The 21,454-nt window shown below is 27.8% G+C and overlaps 2 protein-coding genes across 2 annotated transcripts in view; one reads left to right on the forward strand and one right to left on the reverse strand.

Moving 5' to 3' along the window:
- Nucleotides 1–21,454, forward strand: part of LOC114127390 (E3 ubiquitin-protein ligase RNF19A-like) — a 35,921-nt gene that overhangs the window by 11,106 nt on the left and 3,361 nt on the right. Inside the window, exons 2-9 of the mRNA XM_027991621.2 lie at nt 8,662–8,856; nt 9,730–9,833; nt 11,128–11,323; nt 11,391–11,505; nt 12,519–12,709; nt 12,773–12,917; nt 12,990–13,126; nt 13,210–13,307. Of these exons, the coding sequence (XP_027847422.1) occupies nt 8,662–8,856; nt 9,730–9,833; nt 11,128–11,323; nt 11,391–11,505; nt 12,519–12,709; nt 12,773–12,917; nt 12,990–13,126; nt 13,210–13,307 (1,181 nt within the window). The remainder of the gene's footprint in view (nt 1–8,661; nt 8,857–9,729; nt 9,834–11,127; nt 11,324–11,390; nt 11,506–12,518; nt 12,710–12,772; nt 12,918–12,989; nt 13,127–13,209; nt 13,308–21,454) is intronic.
- Nucleotides 14,496–17,366, reverse strand: LOC114127400 (uncharacterized). The gene is made up of 2 exons (XM_027991628.2): nt 16,725–17,366; nt 14,496–15,521 (listed from the first exon to the last, which is right to left on the reverse strand). The coding sequence occupies exons 1-2, from the start codon at nt 17,070–17,072 to the stop codon at nt 14,616–14,618; spliced, it is 1,254 nt and encodes a 417-aa protein (XP_027847429.2). The 5' UTR covers nt 17,073–17,366; the 3' UTR covers nt 14,496–14,615.

A 21,454-nucleotide genomic window follows, 5' to 3' on the forward strand; every position in this document is an offset into this window, starting at 1 on the left:
TAATTGTAACAAAAAAGCATATCATGCAATAACTTAAATGATATATAGCAGGGGTGGCCAGCGAGAAGAGACTCGCGAGCCACCAAAATCTTAATAAAAATGGAAGAACTAAAATGTAAAAAAAAGATCATATCATTATATACAATTCATAAATTTATATAAAAAAAATTTTCTGTAAAAATGTTACGATAAGATGCGAGCCGCAAGCCCGCAAAAGTCTATGACGCGAACCGCATGCGGTTCGCAAGACGCGGTTTGGCCACCCCTGATATATAGCCAATAAGCCGACAGATCGTCCTCTTTCAGAATAGTTTTTGTATACAATGATAATCATTGATTTTAAATTTTAAATTTAATAGACCCCTAAGTGTGACCCATGCGACACCTTGTGTACAACAGAGCGATTATCACTTACCTATCTTTTTTGTCTAACTTATATAATTAAAATAAGGTATTATCTATTAATAAGTCATTTGTATTGCACTCCCAAGACCTGATTTTTTACCTCATTAGTAATCAGTGATTGCAGAGGTCAATACATTTTTTTGTGTTTGTCTCCATTTTTTTGATCAGTTAAAAAATCCTGTGTTGGTGCGGACCAATCCCTAAATAACGTTTGAATTGTAGGACGGTATACTGATTTGCGGCAGGCGCAGATCCATTAATATATTTTTGGGTGGGCCCGTAAATTTAACCACGAAAGATAATACAGTAAAATTATGATTGAATGTAGAATATAATATTGTTTTGTTACTCTCCTGCATAATTATTAAATATAAAATATATATAATAAATTCTAAAACTCATAATAAAAATTCTAAAATAACAATTTAAATGCCAGTATTAAAAATTAAAATTATTGTTTATGAAAAAAAGGCCCACACTCTGGATTCGCGCCTGGTTTGCGCACAAATACCAAAAATACTAATATTATTGTTTACGCACAAAACTACCACTCGTTTAGAAACAGTTGAGCATTAAACTAGACACATAGTTTGTGCACGCAGTTACCTTTTAGTTACCCTTAACGGTAACAATAAATTAAATAAATTAAAAATACTGTCTGGGCTTATAATAGGTAGGTACGTACGAATTGTATAAAATATTAATAAGTATTAGTATTATTTATTTTTTTTTTTATAAGTATTTTCAGATATTTTTTCGTCGTTTCTAGAATACAATAATATTAAAAATGTAATAAAAGTATTCGATACTATTCGTAAATTTGTACATAAATAATATTGTTTTGTCATTTTTTTTAAATTATTGTTTTCTTAAAAATTTAAAACTTAATGATTTTACAAAATCAAAATTTTGTATTTCTTTTAACTCGAGCTTCATAATTTTTTCTCGAATGAAAGCTTCTTTTTCATAGTTCTTAAAAATGTTCTATCTTATTTTTACCATATTTTATAAAGATATAATAACTACCTATACGTATCGAATTATCGAGATAGATAATAGTATTCTTATCTATTTCGATGTATCGAACATTCCGTTTATCATTTATCGCCATGTATAGCCAACTTCGCATTTGTCGGGTACGTAGGCATATATAGGTAATGATAAAACTCGCTTGCAGCTAAAACGTTGTCAGGTCGCAACTTACTCACAGTCAAATATCAGTCTTCATAGAGAGTTTTTTTTTTAGCAAATTTACTTACTTTATAGTCAAAGTATTTACCTACAAATTACAATTACAAAAAGCAGAATTTTAATAAATTCTTTATTAAAGTATAAAAATTGGGATGGGTGAAAAGCATCGGCCTTGTATAATACACAGATAATAAAAAAACCGGATTTTAAATTTAACTGATAGAAAAATAGCTTTTGTGAAAGAATGTGAACTATCAATTGTCAGAGAATTTCTTTTTAAATATATAAAAATATGTACATTTTTGCATATAAAAAGTGATATTTTATTTTTATATTTTTATTTATGTTTTTATATAAATATCACGGAATTTACTATGTTATCATGTCTTAAAATATACATTTCTGACAAAATATAGATAATGTTTCCTTTTTCTAATAAAAATGTAAATAAATTACAATTTTTAGCCACATACAACCAATGACATTTTATACATTCAATTATCTCATTTAAAACTAGGGGTGTGCAATACCTTGAAACACAACGCAACAGGAATTTATGGGAATCGTACATAAGTTGTAGGAACAAATTATACAGTTACCTATCACAAGGCAAAATATTTGTACACTGAATTTAAATATTCAAGTTTTTTGCTAAATTTCTATTTAAATAGCAATTTTTTTTTTTGTTTTGTTTTCGGATTTTAAAACCATGCTGCTTAATACGAATCTTGCCATCTATTCCTGTTCTCTGCAGCTTCTCTCCAATAAAAAGCAATTACACTACTAAAATATATGTATAAAAAAAAATTTGAATTGGAATACCGTAATTTTATGTGCTTATACTAACGGAATTGATGCTATATTGGTGAATTCGCTGTGATCGATGAGTCATTACAATTCTTTGATTTCTTATTACATTAATACAAAAAAAGGGAAAGTAAATTTGGTAAATAACTTATCTGCTCTACAATAAATAGTTTTTGAGTAGAGAGCCTATAAAGGCTCTCTAGTTTTGAGTATTCCTTATTTCCTTATCATTGAATAAATTTCTATAATCTATGTATATTCAACATGAATTCAATGATAAATTAGTAATTACTGCATACGAAGAATATGATTCTTAGTGAAGAGCTAATTATTATTATAAGATCGGAGCTTTAAACGGTGTATTCCAACACGGATGGAAACTTTGTGTTATACACTCGTCGTGTATAGCTTCTCTGATATAAAATAATGATACATGAATTCGGCGGAAAACTCGGTGTTATTGTATGTAAGTTTATTTTATTAGTGCTAGAAATGGGTGAAAATGGGCGTAGGAAAACGAAGTTCCTATACTAATTTTTCGATATTTTAGCGTGCTTCCATTATTTTTTTTTTTTTGAAGTGGAATAAAACGCAGTGGTGTATCCTTGTTTTTTGTACCGACTAAAATTCACAAGATAGTGATATATCTTATATATTAAATTAGATATTCGGATATCATAAAGCGCATTTTCGCGGAGGTATTAAGTTAGTCTTGAGTTTGTCTATAAACCTCTAGGCTTTAGTAGTTTAGTATATTTATTAAAAAATCGTTCTGACAATAATTTTATGTTAAAATTGTTTAATGTTTACTAAAATGTTTGCTCTCATCACAAATCGATTTTTTCAATGGTTTAGAGTTTCTGATACCTATAATAATAATGTAATAATATTAACTATTTTTCGAATCATCCTGGTAATGAACAAACTCTATATATTGTATCAATAAACAGTCAATTGACTATTTTTTTGATTTACAGTCGCAATAACTCGCAAAATTTTTTATAAATTATTAGTTTAAATCAATCAGTACTTGCCTGCTTTAATTTTTCCAAATCGAGCACTGGATAAATTTATATTGTTATTAAAATAATTTATTTTATTATTAATAATATTAGTAATATGATTAGATTGAACATTGCCAAAAACATTGAATTTGAAAATGTCGTTAAAAATTTTAAATTTCTACGATTCATATTTAAAATATATGAATCGTAGCAAAACAACTAAAATCCTTAGGTATTCTTTATTCGAATTCCTAAATTTTAACAAAAATATTTGTCTATAATATTAGTATTTAATCGTATATATTGTTCATATTTATTTTTAGATTATTTTGTTCCAGTATATAAACTCTTTAAGATAATGTTTAAAAAATTATGTCTAAATTTGAACGTAAAATGCTTTTAAAAAATTAATGATATTTATATAATTTTAAAATTAATTAATTTAATTGTGTTTTAAAAAATATTATTATCAATATTCATTGAAAAATATGAAAATCAAGAAATTAAAAAACTAAAATGCTTGAAAAATTTCGGAAATGTGGTGAACTGTCATAGTAGTTTATATTTATGAAATACGTTGAATGTTTCCAAAATGACATTTACTTTTTATTTTACAAGTTAATTCAAATACATACGCGTTGTGTTGTAACTGTGCCGGGCAGGCGCGGGCGATGGTCCTATCACTTTTATCTTACAAGCTGTGCTCGGGACGGTACAACTTGAATAATTGACTGTGGGGGGGATTGTATTGCGGTGCAAAGGACCTTTTTTGTACTCGCGGAAATCTTATCGTAGCTGGATCAAGCTCAATTGTACGATTGCCGCTTCACATTGAATATTGTTTATGGATATTTGCCAGCAGGTCTCGAATCTTCGTTATAATTATTGATAGTAAAAGATGACAAAAGAGACTGATCTTCTTGACCGATTTTGCCTATATTTATATTCAACTATAGGTTCAAAAAATCCCCGTGATTGGTTCCCGGAATCCAATTTTCAGTAGTTGTTTTAAAAATTTAAACTGTATTATACCTACTACCCATGCTTTGTTACTATTGGCGTGGTTTTCCTTTGTTTTGATGTAGTAGAAAACTAGAAACAGTAACATGTTTGTAAATAGCTAAAAAAAAATGTCGAAATATTTTTAAAATTTTTAAAATTTTATACAATTTATAACGCATTTATAGAAAATACTAGTATAAACATTGATAATATTTAAAGTATTTACCTATATAACAATTCGTTTTTAAATCATAACAAAATTAGAATATCGGGTATATATTAAAAACAATAAAAACAGATTTTGTGTTAATTAAAAATTTCTGCTTTTCCCTTATTTGTTTTTCAAAAAATGTTAAAATCGAGGTTAAAATTGAAAATCTTTTTTTACTGTCAAAAGTGTTCACAAGTACAAAAAAAACTCAAAAACATTACAAAATAAATAAACAAAAAACAATTAATAGTGTAACTTGTATTATATAATAATTCAACTCAACAAATATTGTATTACTAAATAATAATTAACTTTAAATTAAATACAATTTGTAAGTCAGCCATTTTTTTTATACTTTTTAATATATTAAAACTATTAATACTCAATATATCTTATTGTTTAATAAAATGCTTCTCAATCTCCTAAGGCTCCTAAACATGCCCCTTTCTTACTATGTTATGTCACGTCCCCCACACCATAATAAGAATGAATTTTGTTTAATATAAATATATTTATTTATTTATTTTTGTACACATAGTATAGAATCTATACTATAGTTCATGTCTTTAATATGTTGGTTAGTGGATTAATATAAATACACAATAAGCAATTAAGTTTCTTTAAATATTTAATACATTTATTTGTTAGGAAAAAATTATAATTTAAAATTATTAAAACAAATAATATTATATTCACTTTCTTAAAATATATTAAATTTTAAATTTATTATTATTTAGTAGATACAAATTAATGAGAGGGTTGGCACTGTTTAGTTCCAATCAATTTTTTAATGTTTGGACGATAACTGGTAAGTGATAATGCGTATCTCAGGTCACATTCCACATCCAATAATGCTCGATGTTTCGAAAATAATGGTAAACAATAATAATAAATAATAATAAACTTAATAATGTCTCGATTAAATATAAATAATCAAAAATAACGTTTTAATTTTTTTCTTTAATTTTTACGCCTCTTCCTACAATTAGTCCTGCCTCCTTTAGGGGCACATTCTTCAGGTTGAGAATCACTGATTTATTTAATGGATATGACGAAAACGAAAGGCGCCTCAAAAATGATAATATAAATAATAAATGATCAAATTATATAATACGAATTTATAGTAGTGAATTATACTTCTTGGACATATCGAAATCGTGATAAAGTTTTTTGAGATACATTCTGATCTGGACTCTGGACACCCTAGGGCTTAGACCTTTTTCCATAACATAATAACTTACCTATTACTAGTTAATAGAGGAGAAAATAAATAGGGTGATAAGACAGCTTGATGTGTTAATATAGTATAAATATTTTGTTAGTGTTTATACGTTAACAATGACATTGAAATTAATCAATATAGAACTAAAGTAAAATTTAAAAAAAATGCTTATATAAAAATGCTAACCTTTTTTTTATAACTGATTGCAACATTTTGGCACGTAATTTGAGAAAGGTTCGCCACCCCTAATTGATGAAGTATGATGAAAACAAAATTGTTATTGAAATCCTGTTTTAAATTTCAAAATTCTTCGTTTAGTAAGTATACATAGGTATATTATGTTTCAACTATAAAAGTGGAACACTAAAAAAATTAAACACGTATTTTAATTATTATTTAACACGTTCTAAATATTATACTGTGTTCGGCAAATTATACCATATATACTTCAAGTTCATCTTTGATCTTATATATACATACAGTTCACCCTAATTATGCGAAAGAAAACATGTAAAAATGTTTATTATGCATACAAATTTAATGGATACTCTATAGTATAATATATTATATTATATTATATTCAAGATTCGTAAGATTAATGATATTCTAATCTTTTTATCAAAATAGTATTTCGGATAATTTCATGTAAACAAATCATGAATTGTATATGTATGTTAAAATAATATGGTAAAATTCTATATTATTTTATATAGAGCAACAAAATATGATAAACAGACTACAAAAAGGATTAAATAAAAAAAGATTACAGTAACTCGTACGAAGGTCAACATTTAGAAACGTTAGTGTTATAACTAAATAACTTTACAATTAAATTAAACATAAATAAATATAAATAATTAACTGACCCCGTGGCACTTCGTTGCCCGTTAAAAATAAAAATGCCAATTCTATAATATGGTTCAAACTTTGCTTAATTTGTTAGTTAATAATTGGTTTAACGGTGTTCAAAATTTAGAAATTTTCATTGACCATTTTGAATCTAAAAAAACTTGCGCAAGCACTACTTTAAAATGCTTTCTTATTAGGTACACACTAAATTTGTGGTACGAATGTACTGTGTACATTGCAAACATCGATCTAACATTGTTCAGGCTCTACGTTTATCAGTCGGTAAGTCAGGTTATATTATAGTCATTGCCATTAAGCTTGGCGTTGTCTGTGAGACTCAATAATATACTGCTCGCATCATCGGGTAGGCAATCCACCTGTGGTTAACCTGTGGTGGATTGCGGACCACGTGAGATGTGTACGTAGGTTTATCATTCCTAACCCTTAAGTTTCAAAGTTACATCAATTTTTTTTTTGTTACGGTGGATAAGGTACAATAATGTTCCATCTCCTGATTTGTATATAGTTGGTACCTATAACAACCTTACTTAAATTATTTTTTTTTAAATTTATTTTTACCGATTTCAACCCTTTAAAATCAAAAAACCGATGTGGTGAGACTTAGGAAGGTATTTGGACAATTCTGTGAAAAAAAATTGGATTAAGTTAAATAGTGTCACTAAATGGGTACATAAAAAAAAGACTTGTTCTTTTATATATAAAATTTTATATTGATACCAGCATCGTATAGTGATGAATGAAAAAAGTAATAATAATTTGTAATACAAAGGAAACACTAAACATTATATTTGTCATTTCATCTTACACATTTTTGTATCTTTTATTTAATTGTTTAATGACTACGTTGGCTGTGTTTGATTATATTTCAAAGGATTAAATGTTATTGTAGTCGAAATTGTTTAAAAATTAAATTTTTAGTCATATACATATTTGTTTTATTGTATTTTAAATTACATTAAATTGAGGCTTCTATAATAAATAGAATAAGCAACAATGTGTATAGAAAAACAATAAGTTATAAGTATAGTGTATACGTAGGTATATGATGTAGTATAATATGCATTGTCTTGACATGAATTAAAATGATAGGTTTTTTTTTTATTTCCTCGTTCTATTAATTTAATTATTTTTTATATTAGTTAAATTTATCTTGGTGTGATTTTCAAGGTTTTAATTAGGTTAATCTGATTGACTGATTGACTTCTGATTTTTATAGCTGTATATTTTTTTCTTTAAATTATTTAATTATTTAGCTTTTATGGATACGTTTATTAAGTAGATAATTTTTCAGATAATTAATTGTATTGGAGAAGGATTTGAAGGTAATTGCATATTATGGGTCCATAATTTTATCCCACATTTATTATTTCCTCGCATATCTATTAAAAATTGTTATAATTATAGATCGTAGATTTTTAATTTTAATAATTAATTTATAGTTTTACCTATATATTTTAATTTATAAGACGTGACTAGTGAATAGTGAATATTAGCTCATTCATATATTGTTTTATCTACAATTTATAAATTCGATGCTAACAGTTCAAGAAAATTATCCTCGATATAGAAAGTATACTGTATTATTATATTTAGCTATTTTAATTTAAACTAAGTCATTAACCTGGTAAATTTAAGTGATATTTTATTTTCACACATTTTTTTCTATCAATTAATAGTCGATGACATTGTTCCCAATGCCACTTTTGTTAGATAATGAATATAATCTAAATTCGCGATGTAGGTATATTTATTTATTTTATTATTTTTATTGGTCAAGGTGAACACCAACTTTCACTAATCCAACCACGTACCATTGCCGTTTGTTCATCTTGTTCAGTATCATTGCTGTCTGTGTGATGTTATAACATCCAAATATAAGAAAGAAATATGTAGTGATTTGTTATAACTTAAAATCATTAATTTTTTCTTTATTATGTTGTATTGTGTAGACAGTAGAAATAACAGTCGCGGTATGAGATCTAAATCGTTACAAGATTTGCCTGAAGCTAGTACAAGCTCAGCGGCGCCTTCTCGTAAAAGACGTATGCCGAGATTTTCTTTACGCCGACTTTTGTATTCAAATACATTTTTGGCAAGACATCTGGGAAGTTCGCAAGGTGGCAAACGTCGAACTATCATTGCTGGTATGTTTGCAAAATATTGTGTTAATTCAATTGACATCATTATAATTATCTTTTATGCCAAAAATTAAAATTTGCAACCAAATTAAATTTTTCGTCATTTAGGTAATTATTACTAATTTTAAATTATTCCATGGGTAGTATTAAAATTTAAAATAATAATAAACAACTGTTTTATTTAAATAATGATTACGCGGTTTAATTTTAAAATCTAATCAGTAATCACTATACATTTATTCATTGTATTTATAGTTACATTGTAATAATATCTTTATTTAAAGTATATATTATGTTTATGGTTATGACACAAATTTATAGTATTTATCCAAACACATCATTTCTTTATTTCTTATTTCCCCTCTTTTTTTAACATAATATTTTTTTTAGTTAAAATTTTAATCATTTGTGACATACCATAACTAATATTATTTAATATAATTCTATTTTACTTATATTTAATCTAAATGTATATAAAAGAATATATTTCACAATCTTTGTCTTAAAAAAAAATATTAAATTTTACTACCTTTGACATAACATAAATTTTAATATTAATGTCAATTTATCTGTTATCAAGTTTAATGAAAGCATAATTTTTTATGTTATATTTTTAATTGTATAGATTATAATTTTTAAATTATATTATAAGTACTCGAAATTTTTAATTTTTAAAATTATAATTTTATTAAAAAAAACCAATAAATTAACCTAAATATTTAATTTAAACTACATTAGTTTATTTTTTTTTTTATGATCAATATTTAATTTTTTATCCTTCTTCATAAATTGTTAAATATTTATATATATATTAGGTTTATATTTAAATTATAATATATAAATATTTGTAAAATAAATCTGTCAAATTATTTATTTTAGGTGGTCCTAGTGTAGCAGATGTAACTGATTTTGAAAAAGCTCCTTTGGGATTTGGACAAAACTATACAGATCCTAAAAAAGTTACTCCAGTATCAAACATCAAAGTAAGTAAATTTTAAATTATTAATTTTTTTTTGCTAGAAAAAATTAAGTTTATTAAAAAAAAATGTAATATTTAAACATATTTTATTAATTAGTTAAAATAATTAATGATTCTTTTAGGAACACACTTGGATATACTATTATTATTATTATGTATTGTTTTGTTGACATTAAATTAATTAGATGGATTTGTATATTTCCCATATTTTATATAGTGGTTTGTTGTATCATCACTTGGTTTTTAATATCTCTTTAATGTTGTTATTATTATATCATATATAGTATTAAAAATTAAATATAATTTATTTCATTAGATAGTTTGACATTATTTATATATTTTAAATTTTAAATATTTATTGTAACCAGTGCTTGTAATACATTTATTTCTCTCCTTTAATCATTTTTTACTTTTTCAATGTTAACCATTTAATGTTAACACTTTATGAATCCTAGTATTTAAAAATGCAGTATACTTTAATGTATTCTTTAATTTTTACCATACTTTGAAGTCTTTGAATCAATTAGGGTTAATAAAATAAAATTTGTTGTTTAACTAAAATATATTATGAGAACAAGGAATTAAAAAATCTTTTATTTAATAGTTTTTTTTATAATTTATTTTCTAAAGCGAGTTTCTGGTATTTGATTATTAAGGATTGATAAACCTTGAATAATCAAGGTTCTTAAATAAACATAATTTATTTTCTTTATATTTAATTTTTTTTCAATAACAAAAACCAATATTAATTGTTTTTAAGTTTCAAATTGGTTTTTTTCAAATGTTATTTATAAACAGGGTTTAAGACTCAATGAATATAAAATATTGTTTGTTATACAAATATTTAACTATATTTTACTATAAAAATTAGTAACTGAATATCTACAATTTTATTTAAATTTAAATAAATTATGTATATTTTCTACTTTTATATTTTTTAATATTAAACATGTGTATTCTTGCAAAAAATAAACCAGGAAATATATTTATAGCAAAATGCCATTCATTAATAAAATTATCTGCACTTTAAAATTTTGTTAATTATATTGTAAGCCTTTGTTACATATAATTTCAATATTTTGTATATTAATACTAATACTTTTTGTTTAGGTAAAATGTTATTTTATGTGTTTGATACAATATCAATATTAAATTACTTATGTCGTTAACTATGTTTAAATTAAATAATTTGATTTTTTTGTATCCTTATTTATTCACAATGACTGTCGTTTTATGCATTTATAACTAATATCTGTTAATACTTAAAAATTAGAATTATATATAATTTGTGTTTTTAGATTGGTGCTCCAGTTGATGGCCTATTAGAGTGTCCATTATGTCTAGCAAAATTTGATGAAAATTATTTTGCTAAATTGTCAACGTGTAATCATCGTTCCTGTTTTGACTGTTTTCAACAATATTTACGTATAGAAATATGTGAATCACGTGTAAATATCACCTGTCCAGAGTGTTCTGAAGCTATGCATCCAAATGGTGAATTTTTATTTTGATAATTATATATATGTATATATATTTTAATGCTTAATATATTTCTGTTAAGACATACAAAGTGTGCTCAATAATCTAGCCCTTTATGAAAAATATGAAGACTTCATGGTACGGAGAGTGTTAGCAGTTGATCCTGATACTAGATATTGCCCTTCACCTGACTGCAGGTAAATTGTTATTTGCTTAATGGTTTTCAACAAAGCTTAAAATAAAATAGTTTATACCTTTGATTTTGATATAAAAATATACTAATTGATTAAATATTTTAATTAAATTATTTATTATAGTTATCACAATTTAAAAACATTTTGTTTGCTATGTATTTTTTAAAATACTACTTTTTCATTACCACTATGGCATTATTACAGTATTATCACCATTCATCTATATTTTGTTATAAATATATCAATTTTTTTTTAATTATTGTTATACAGTAATAACATATTTTATACTTTATTAAAATAGTTAATATACGAGCTGTCAGATTAGTCAAAAGCAATTGATAAACATTATTATAACTATTGTAATTGAAAAGTGCAATAAAAAAATAAAAATTTACAAATGTAAAGTAGAATGAAAAAAATTGTCAGTATAACTCTGCTTTAAATGAACAGTATCTAATTGAACAATGTGTTCTACATCACAATATTACTTTTCTTTTATAACAATAATGTCACATTAGCATGTTGTCTGCGTCTGTCACTTTTCTAAAAGTAACATAAAAATTTGCTCTTATCAATACATACAAACAGCGTATAAAAATATATTTTAAAACATGCTTTTAATAATGCTAAATAATAATAAAATAACATTCAGCAACGAGTATGAAATAATAAACCATTTACTTTAAATATAATATATTTTACGTTAAATCCTTTACTGAACAATTCTCATGACGTCAATTGGTGTCAACACTCAGTCAACGTGTTAAGAGAGTTTTTTGAGTATTTATGGTATATATATATATATATACTTATACAATCTTTTTTTATTAAATTATGTTATAAAATAAAGACTTAATGTAACTAAAATAATTATTCTGTTTAATTTAATAGATAACAATTTGTTTTTTTCTACAAGATTTTATTTTGTAATTTAACTTGGAAGTAAGAAATAGGCTAATAACTTATACTTACTTGGTACATTGGTATAAAATAATAATAAAGCTGTATTATTTTAGTTATGCTGTCATAGCTGCAGGTTGTGCCAGTTGCCCAAAGATAAAATGTGAACGTCCTGGTTGCGATTCATACTTTTGTTACCATTGCAAAGCTGCATGGCATCCTAATCAAACATGTGATTCCGCTAGAGCAAAACGATCATCAAATATGAGAACTTCATCTTTAACATATAGTACAGATTCACAATCACGTATGAAATGTTGATAACATTTTTATTTTGTTAATCTGAGAGTAATATAAAATGTAATTTTAGGTGAAGACATTAAGCCATGTCCTCGTTGCCAGGTTTTAATTGTAAAAATGGACGATGGCTCATGTAATCATATGACATGTGCAGTTTGTGGAGCAGAATTTTGTTGGCTGTGTATGAAAGTAGTCAGTGACTTACATTATCTTAGGTAATGGTTAGGTTTTATGGACTACTATTGCAATTTATTTTTGAATTATTTATGTATAAATTTAAATTTTAGTCCTTCAGGTTGTACTTTTTGGGGTAAAAAACCCTGGTCCAGAAAGAAAAAACTTTTATGGCAATTAGGTACATTGGTAGGAGCTCCAGCTGGCATTGGTTTAATCGCAGGAATTGCAATACCTGCAATAATCATTGGTAATTAAAATTGATTTATTGTAGAATTAATTAATTGATTGAATATTGATTGTTTTGTTTGTTTTTTTTTTGTATATTAAAAGGTGTACCTGTTTGGACTGGACGAAAAATGTATACTCGTTATAGACATTCAAGTCGATTAAAACGAAATTTTGCAATTGCTGGTGGAGTAATGGCGGCGGTAAGTTTCTTACTAATTTTTTTACATAAAACATATACATTATAGCCCAAGAAAAAAAAAATTAAAAAGGAATTGGTAATTAAATTAGTTATATTTTTTTTTATTAATTTCATAATGTGCGAACAGAGGCATACAATTTATCTATTTTATTAGTTAAATTAATTCAATTATATTTATAATAATTACTAGTTTATAAAACTGAAGCCCTGAGGGTTCATTTTCATTTTGTGCGATTTTATAATAGTTTTATTAAAAATATTATAGGACTGATTTACTATAATTTTTCTGAGGAATTGTAGTTATAACAAAGTAGGTAGTATGTGTGATTTATATTTTATTTTACAAATATTAAAGTTATATTTTTATTAGTTGATTTTAAAATATTTTTCCTTGAGAATAATATTTATTGTTTTACTATCAATCTGGACGTAGACACGGGGGGATTTGAGAGATGGTCCCCTCATGACTTTTTTTAATACATACTTTATACATTATACCGATAATAGATAAAATAAAATATTTTCTTTTTTTTTACGAAAATTAGCTCATTTTTGAGGTATATATATCCCCTCCCCTCCCAATGAAAATTCCTGTCTATACTACTGCTATCAATGTTTAAATGCATATTAAAAGTTCTATAATCTCTGAATTTGTATAATTGAATTAAAAATAATATGTTTTTTTATTATTTTTAGTTCTTCATATCTTTACACAAATATAATTAGAAATTCTTTATTTTTACTTAATTTAACTTGAAGGTATTTACAAATCAATTATTCATTTGAGTTTTATAATCAATAATGTTTATTATTACTATAGTAAGTAAAATCACATAATATGAGTAGTATGGACAGCACCGTTACATTAATTTAGGCAACACAATTTTAACATGTAAAAGTGTAAAGAATTAGTAAAAACTGATTAAAAAAAAACCATGTTTTACAACTGTATTGAGCTATAGAATCTAATATTAAATTTATTATTTTGCATACCATGTTAAGGTTATACTAACATTTAAGGCTTTTTAAACTTAAGTACATGAGATGAAATAAATAATATGTTGATTTAGCTTTAACAATTTTTTTCTAATATTAATATAATTTATGAATCCTTAACACTTAAAAAAAATTACCTTAACCTCAATTATCATTGGAATTTGCAGAATTAATATTAAAAGTAAAAGTGAAATAAAACCTTTATAATTAACAAGTATATTTCTCTATATAATATTACATATTGTGAAAGCTCTAAAGTTATTACTTGAGAAAAGAGAAATACTTTATAAACAAAGATAAAATTGAATAAATACTATGCTGAAATTTCAGTTAAATGTCTGTTGAAGATTTCTTCAGCTTGTAGATCGGTCAACAGGTCTAATAATCTTTGTTCAGTTTCTTCATTGCCTAAAGCAACGTCCACTGAACCTATACACAAAAGTACTGCTAGTAACTTTGATTCCTTCATGTCTTCGTCCAAGTCATATCGACTGTATTCAAGTTGTCCTTCTATATCTACTCCCAACTTAGTCGCATGCGTTGTTAAAGCTTCCCAGTAGATGTCTACCAACTCATTTGAATGGTTTCGTCTAGTTTCTGTGGACAAACTACTTACTAGCAAAAGTGCGACGTCGTTTGTTGGTCTACTATAGGATATCATTTGCCAGTCTAGTATTACACATTGGTCCTGTTCTCCAAACATTAAATTGTTACACCAAAAGTCAGTGTGCGTCATCAAACCCATCGGTTCTTTAGGTATCATGAGCGATCCGATTATTTGTTTAGTGACACGACATAGAGATCTAAGCGTATTGATTAACGTGTCGTATTGTGGCCCTTTAGATCGTAGGAAAACGTGCAGTTGTGGCATTCCCCGTTCGACGAGTGCTTGGTAAGAAAGTGTGGCACGAGATGTTTGAAATAAGAACGGCCAACGTTCTGTGAGCGGCCCGTGCTTAAGTTTTAAAGCAAGAGACGTGGCGTGGATTCGAGCTATAGAACGAAGAGCGAGTTTGGCCTCTGTGTATGTCAGTCCAGTGGAGAAGTTGGCTGCTGTATAACCACGTTTGGATAAGTTTTCCAAGACTAACATTGACTCGTCCTTACCACTGGCACTCATACCAGCAAAGTAACACTGGGCTACTGGCATGTCACCAATCGCAGACCGACCTTGTTTTGTTAGCACATTTTCTTCTAGGTTTCTTAACTCAAATAATACCTATAATCAAAGTTGAATTATTAAAACTAAAATGTTTAGCATGTCTAAGAGAATATAATAATTAATAGGAGTTATTAGTAAGGATCATCTTTTTATTTTGAAGTGGTTTTTAAAAATGATTGATGTATTGCGTTAAACGTAGAAAATTTTTTTATATTCTAGCAAATTGGCATTTTATTAGAATATTGAATCGATCTTATAGAAGGTAATTTTAGTCTGATAAAGATTTTTTTAGTACAGTTGTATTATTTTCATGGTTTCATTTTTCGTAGCATATATATATAATTATAATAGAATAGTTGTGTTATTAAAACTTAATTTAAATTTTAAATTATAAATTGTGTATCAAAAAAAACCAACATATGACAGAATAAAAGTAGGTTAATTTAATTTTAATCAACAATATGTATTTATCCTACTGACAAGATGGTAATCACTAATCACTATTGTTAAATGGTTTATTATTATTATTAGCATATATAGATATATATAGACTTATTATCAAGAATCTCATTGTTTTAATTACTTTTTGTTGTTCGTGTTTATTTAAATTAATAGATACCTGCTAACTTTTTTTTGTCGTTTTTGACCGCAAGCGTTAAAATTAATTTCGCGACATAATAACGTTCATGTGATGCGTGTGCGGTTAGTAGAGGATGTCTTACGTTTACGATACCTCAGGGTCGCGTGTGGTTCGGCGGTAATGAACAACAATATACATGCATCTCTCTATTTCCTTGACTAGAATTTGTTTTAAGCATCCGCGTCAGACTTACAACCGCATCACCGCAGCCTAGCTATTTTTTGTTGTTTTTAATGATTGTAACGAGTGCCGAGTGGTCAAGGTCTACTGCACACACGATGGGCGTTATGTTAGCCATGACAATCACCACTGTTTGTGCACAGATTGAAATCGAATAACTCATCTATAGTCAATCAGTCATACATGCCAATCCTCAGAGATCGACGAACTATAACGAATTTCTATAACATTCACATCACATTCGATTAGAACTCTCCACAAATGTGCTCGAAGTTTTCGTGTGCGATTCGCTCGCGGCGGCATGTACGGTGCAAGAGTGTGAATAGTGCGATTGACATGGAGACGTGTAGACGTGCGGACGTGCTAAGGGATGACGTGCGGGGCGAGTTGGATAAGGCCAGTGTATTTGTTACGGGGCGAGGAGAAGGAAAAGGACCCACCGTGTTGTAAAAGTGAACTTCTCTGTAGTCGAATTGGGCCTCGAGCACAAACGCTCGGGAATAAGGCTCTTGCGGCAGGCTTTTGATGACCACGTCCAGCGAATCGGTGCCCGGGACACCGTCTACCGTGTATACGATGTGCACGGCCATTATAGAGCTGAGCACGTTGTGCGGATCGGACACCGCGGGCGTGGCGATGGTTCGGTCACCAATCACCGTGACCGCGTCCTGTGGCCGGCCGATCAGCCGGCTGATGACACCCGACAACCAGTCCGGGTCCGCGGGCAACGGCTGCCGTTGACGCTCGTCGTCATCGTCGGCTGCAGCAGACGCGGCTGCTGACGACATGGCAGAGGATCGCTGACGATGCCTCGCGGTCGGGGGCGGATGGACAGCGCTCGACGTTTGACCGTGCGACGGCAGTGCGTAGTACGCGTACTACACGACAACACTGGCCTCGGCCGCGCTCGCGTTTACAGAGGCGGCGGTACGATTGCGTGCGCGCGCGCGCGTGTGTAAATCGAGTCGACGACCTGCATCCCCTGAGCCCCCTCCCAACCACGGCCGCTACCCTTAACCGCCCCTCTTCTGAGTATCGGCCTCCGTCGACTAAGCTCCCTCCCCTCCGCACCGGTGACAACGGGGAGACGTCGGCAGATCGCGATCTCTCCCCGCCGCTGCAGCTGGTACTGTGCGATCTCCTTTTTGCAGTGCGCAGTCTCCCACCCGCCGTCTCGCTTCGCGGGTCCCGCGGCGTGCCCGACCGCCGCCATGGGTGTGTGCACGAGTGTTGTACGTCATCCGTATATCCCATCAATACCGTGAAACTGAGCCAGCGCTCCGTGACGTAATTTCGGGACGAGAGACTCGAGCAGATAACGAAAGATGAAAAAACCGATAATAATATTTTCATGCTTTTATGTATATTATAATATGTGTAGAACATCATGCGTATACTCTGGATTGGGAGGAAGGAGGAGTTTGCTTTTGTAAACTATTAAATTCTATTTTGGAGTTTATATATAGTTTTCATCAAGATCGCCTCAGTCTTATCGGTAGTAATATATTTTAAATTTTGAAACATTGATAGAGGTGTGGTTATGCGAATTTAAAAACTTATTGAAACCACTTTTTGATAAAATGTTATAATTTGACTAAATCTTTGCATTCATGTGGATATCGTTTCGCTTCACAAATTTTACATCTAATGTTTGGTGGTTTACGGCATCGCATTATTGCGTTCTTATTCTTTTAGTACCTACTTTGAATAGTGACCCTATATTTAACGAAAGTCGCGTATTATCACACCGCCAAGAAAGCGATTACAAAAAAATTGAAATACCTCATATACCTAACAGACATTTTTTTTATTTTGACTGCCTTTTACGTATACTAGTTTATATATATATATATATATATATATTATGTAATATAGTAACTAATAGGCTATGAATGCTATGATATTTATTTATACATTTGTAGTTGATATGTTTTTTATGTAATGTAATTTTAAAAATGTTAGTTAGGACCCCTAATTGCCTAACATCAATACAAATCGTCTAAGGTATACATATTATCTTTACGACATTTATATTCTATATTGCTTATGCTGTTTTTATTGAAATTTGTGTTGATCTCTGAAATCTGTATATTATACTAATTTAACGAAGTTTTAGTTTTATTCATAGATTCTGACCTGTATTGTTAATCAATCATACTTATTAATAATTATTATTTTCTTTATTATCAATACAATTATAATATGTTATGCGTACTTTAAATTTAATTTAAAAGTATACATAATATATACTAGGTGGTCCTTATTTTTAAACACAAAATTTGAACATAATCGGAGAAGTTTAACCTGTGCCCCAAAGCTCTCAAAAGTTTAACACGCTAATAAGCAGTAGAGTAATTCATTATGTATCAAACAAATTAAATTATAAATACATATTTCATAAGGAAAACACAAATTTTAGTTAAATAAATAATTTATAATAATTTATACATTTTTAATTAACTTCTAATAATCGTTTAAGTAAATATTTTGTTTTACCTAGCTTGTAATATAATTATTCCATAAGAGTGCTTTTATTGTAATTTGAATATCGTTATCTTTATTCCGTGACTACTTGAAGAATATATTTGCTTCTATTCTTCATTTTTGAATCTGCGATCTTAAAATCTTCATTAAATAATAATAAAATAATAGCTCCTACAGCCATATCATTCATAACTTTTAATTTATTGAATATTTTTTATCCCGTTCCCGTTTGTATTTTAAACTACTCTTCTTAGTTGACGACGAGCCGACGAGGTTTCATTAAAGTTATAATTTATATTAAAGCTTTTTAAAAAAATTAAATTTTATTTAAAATAAATGCTTCAACATTGTTATAATTAAATTTGAAATTCCATTTAATATTATACATAAACGTTTTTTTAAATTGATTGAAACTCCATCTATACATTTGATTCACTATCATTTTTTAAAGCTTGAGCCATTTTTATTTTTGAATCGTCGGAATTATCACTTTCGAAAACAGCAAATCTAATTGTTTCTAAAGACAAATACTATAGATGATTGGAAATTTTTTTAGTGCAACTTAAGACGACTTTTTATCTATTGTTGTGTATTTCTATACTCAGTATCTATAGTTCTATAGGTAGGTATAAAGGTCACTCAACAATTATAAGTCTTGGTGTGACGTAAAACAAGCATTTGGAGCATTTAACCGCGCTCTAACATAACAATGAACAATCGACTCGCATTCTTTTTTGTTTAATTTATATTTTTGACGAAATTTAAATATTTTTAAACAATCTATAGCCTTGGACATCCAGCGAGTATGATGAATTGCTTCTGGAAATCGAAGCAAGATTCCACAAGGAAGGGTACCATTTTAAAAGATTATAATTACTCTAAGAAATTCTCGGTTTTCCTTACAATAAATCATATTTAATTCAGTTATGTAAAATGTTAAGATACATTCAATGGAATCATTTAAATGTTGACTAACTTTAGTGTCTTGGAGTCCAGGTTTGAAGTTGTTACTTGTTAAGATTACATTTTGGCCTCGGTAATTGAAATGATGGAACGTTTGTTCCAGATATTGAAACTAATTTTTGATCAAAAACATTTCTTAAAATTATTTTATAAATGTGATGACAACTGGGTAAATATCGTAGGTAATACCTAAGCTCCTTTCTAACCATTGTTAAAGTAAAACGCATGTGTCACCGATTCTGCCTAAACCATAAAAATAAAAATGCTTGAATTATTAAAATATATAAGTATAATATTATAATATTATATATATATTTCTATACTAACTCTTATTTAACTCCATAGTATTAAAACATATTGCCTTCACGTGTTACAAATTCTGCCCCATTCTGCTAGGTATGGGTAAATAGCATTTGCTTGAGTATTTGAAGTGATTTCTAATAACTTAACTACACTTAATAGTTGTTTACTACAATTATTAATTATGACAATTGGTAATCCATCAACAATTTGTTTTCCAGTTTAATCAGGGAGTAATTTACCATCCCAGTGTTTAACTATTGTATTTAATTATGATGTTGAAAACGTACGAATATTGTTTGATAAAACCATACGCAATTACTTGCGATACCATTTTATGGAAAACTTGTGTACAACTAATTCATCAACTTAAATTATTATAAGTACCTATTGCATCTTTGTTATTAATTGTACAACGGTCAAAAGTTAAAGATTATTTTGCCATTATGATTTCTTTCCTACCTTGTGTATTATTAATAATAAGGATTTGAGTTGAAGACTTATCTATAATATTAGAATTAAATTCCATTTATATTATATGGTACGCTGTTTTTTATAATTATGGCACGGATATTGTAATACCTACTAAAAAACAGGAAAATCGATAAAAATTAACGTTTTGTTATAAATGTTTTAAATTTACTGTTATAATCTAAAATTCCATCAATAAATATATTACGACTATGTTATACATCATTACATTGCACTTGTGTTTTTTTTAAATTTTCGAAACCGAATCCTCTTCGATTTTGAGCTAATAATTTCTTATACCTCAAAAAACTGTTCCATGTCGGTTGATGGTTAGGACGGTTAAGTTAATTATTTTTATATTATAAGATAACATTATATCTGGCGGTAATGCAGTAGGTATTAAAGTATAATCTTATCTAGTTATCTATAATACGACAGTCTATGGTCGACTGTAACTAAAATAGTTCTATAAATGAGTAAATTCAATAAAATTAAAATAAAAATCCATAAACTGTAAAAAGTTATATTTAAAACTTTTAGATTTTATTTCGTACTTTGCATGATACTCATTTAAAACGTACCTATTTGGCAATAAATTAAAAAAGTAGGTAGGAAAAAAGTTGCAAATGCAACAACATTCATGTTCTATTTCAAGTCATCCTAATAATAACCATTATTTAACAATTTTTAAACGTACCTACTATTAACTATATCATATCATTTATGTATAAAGTAGAAATTTATTATAAATTTTGATTTTAAAGGTTAAAACTTGGGTCATTTAGTGCTTGAAGCTTTAAAAATTTAAATTAACCTAGGGTGTCATTAAGGTCTGGAGTCATAATATAAGTACCATGTAATATTACAAATGATGTTTAGCATACCTATATGTAAAACTAGTTTGTATGTAATGTATAAAATGACTTGTAAATCATTTAAATAGATAAATTGG

The sequence above is a fragment of the Aphis gossypii genome, chromosome 2 (assembly GCF_020184175.1).
Source record: "Aphis gossypii isolate Hap1 chromosome 2, ASM2018417v2, whole genome shotgun sequence".
In the NCBI taxonomy this organism is placed as follows: Eukaryota; Metazoa; Arthropoda; class Insecta; order Hemiptera; family Aphididae; genus Aphis; species Aphis gossypii.

Excerpts from the sequence above, each read along its gene's own strand:
- LOC114127400 (XM_027991628.2), bottom strand. The coding sequence starts at position 17,072 with ATGTCGTCAGCAGCCGCGTCTGCTGCAGCCGACGATGACGACGAGCGT. Across the intron at positions 15,522-16,724 it reads AAGTTCACTTTTACAACACG|GTATTATTTGAGTTAAGAAA; the intron begins GTGGGTCCTTTT and ends CTTTGATTATAG.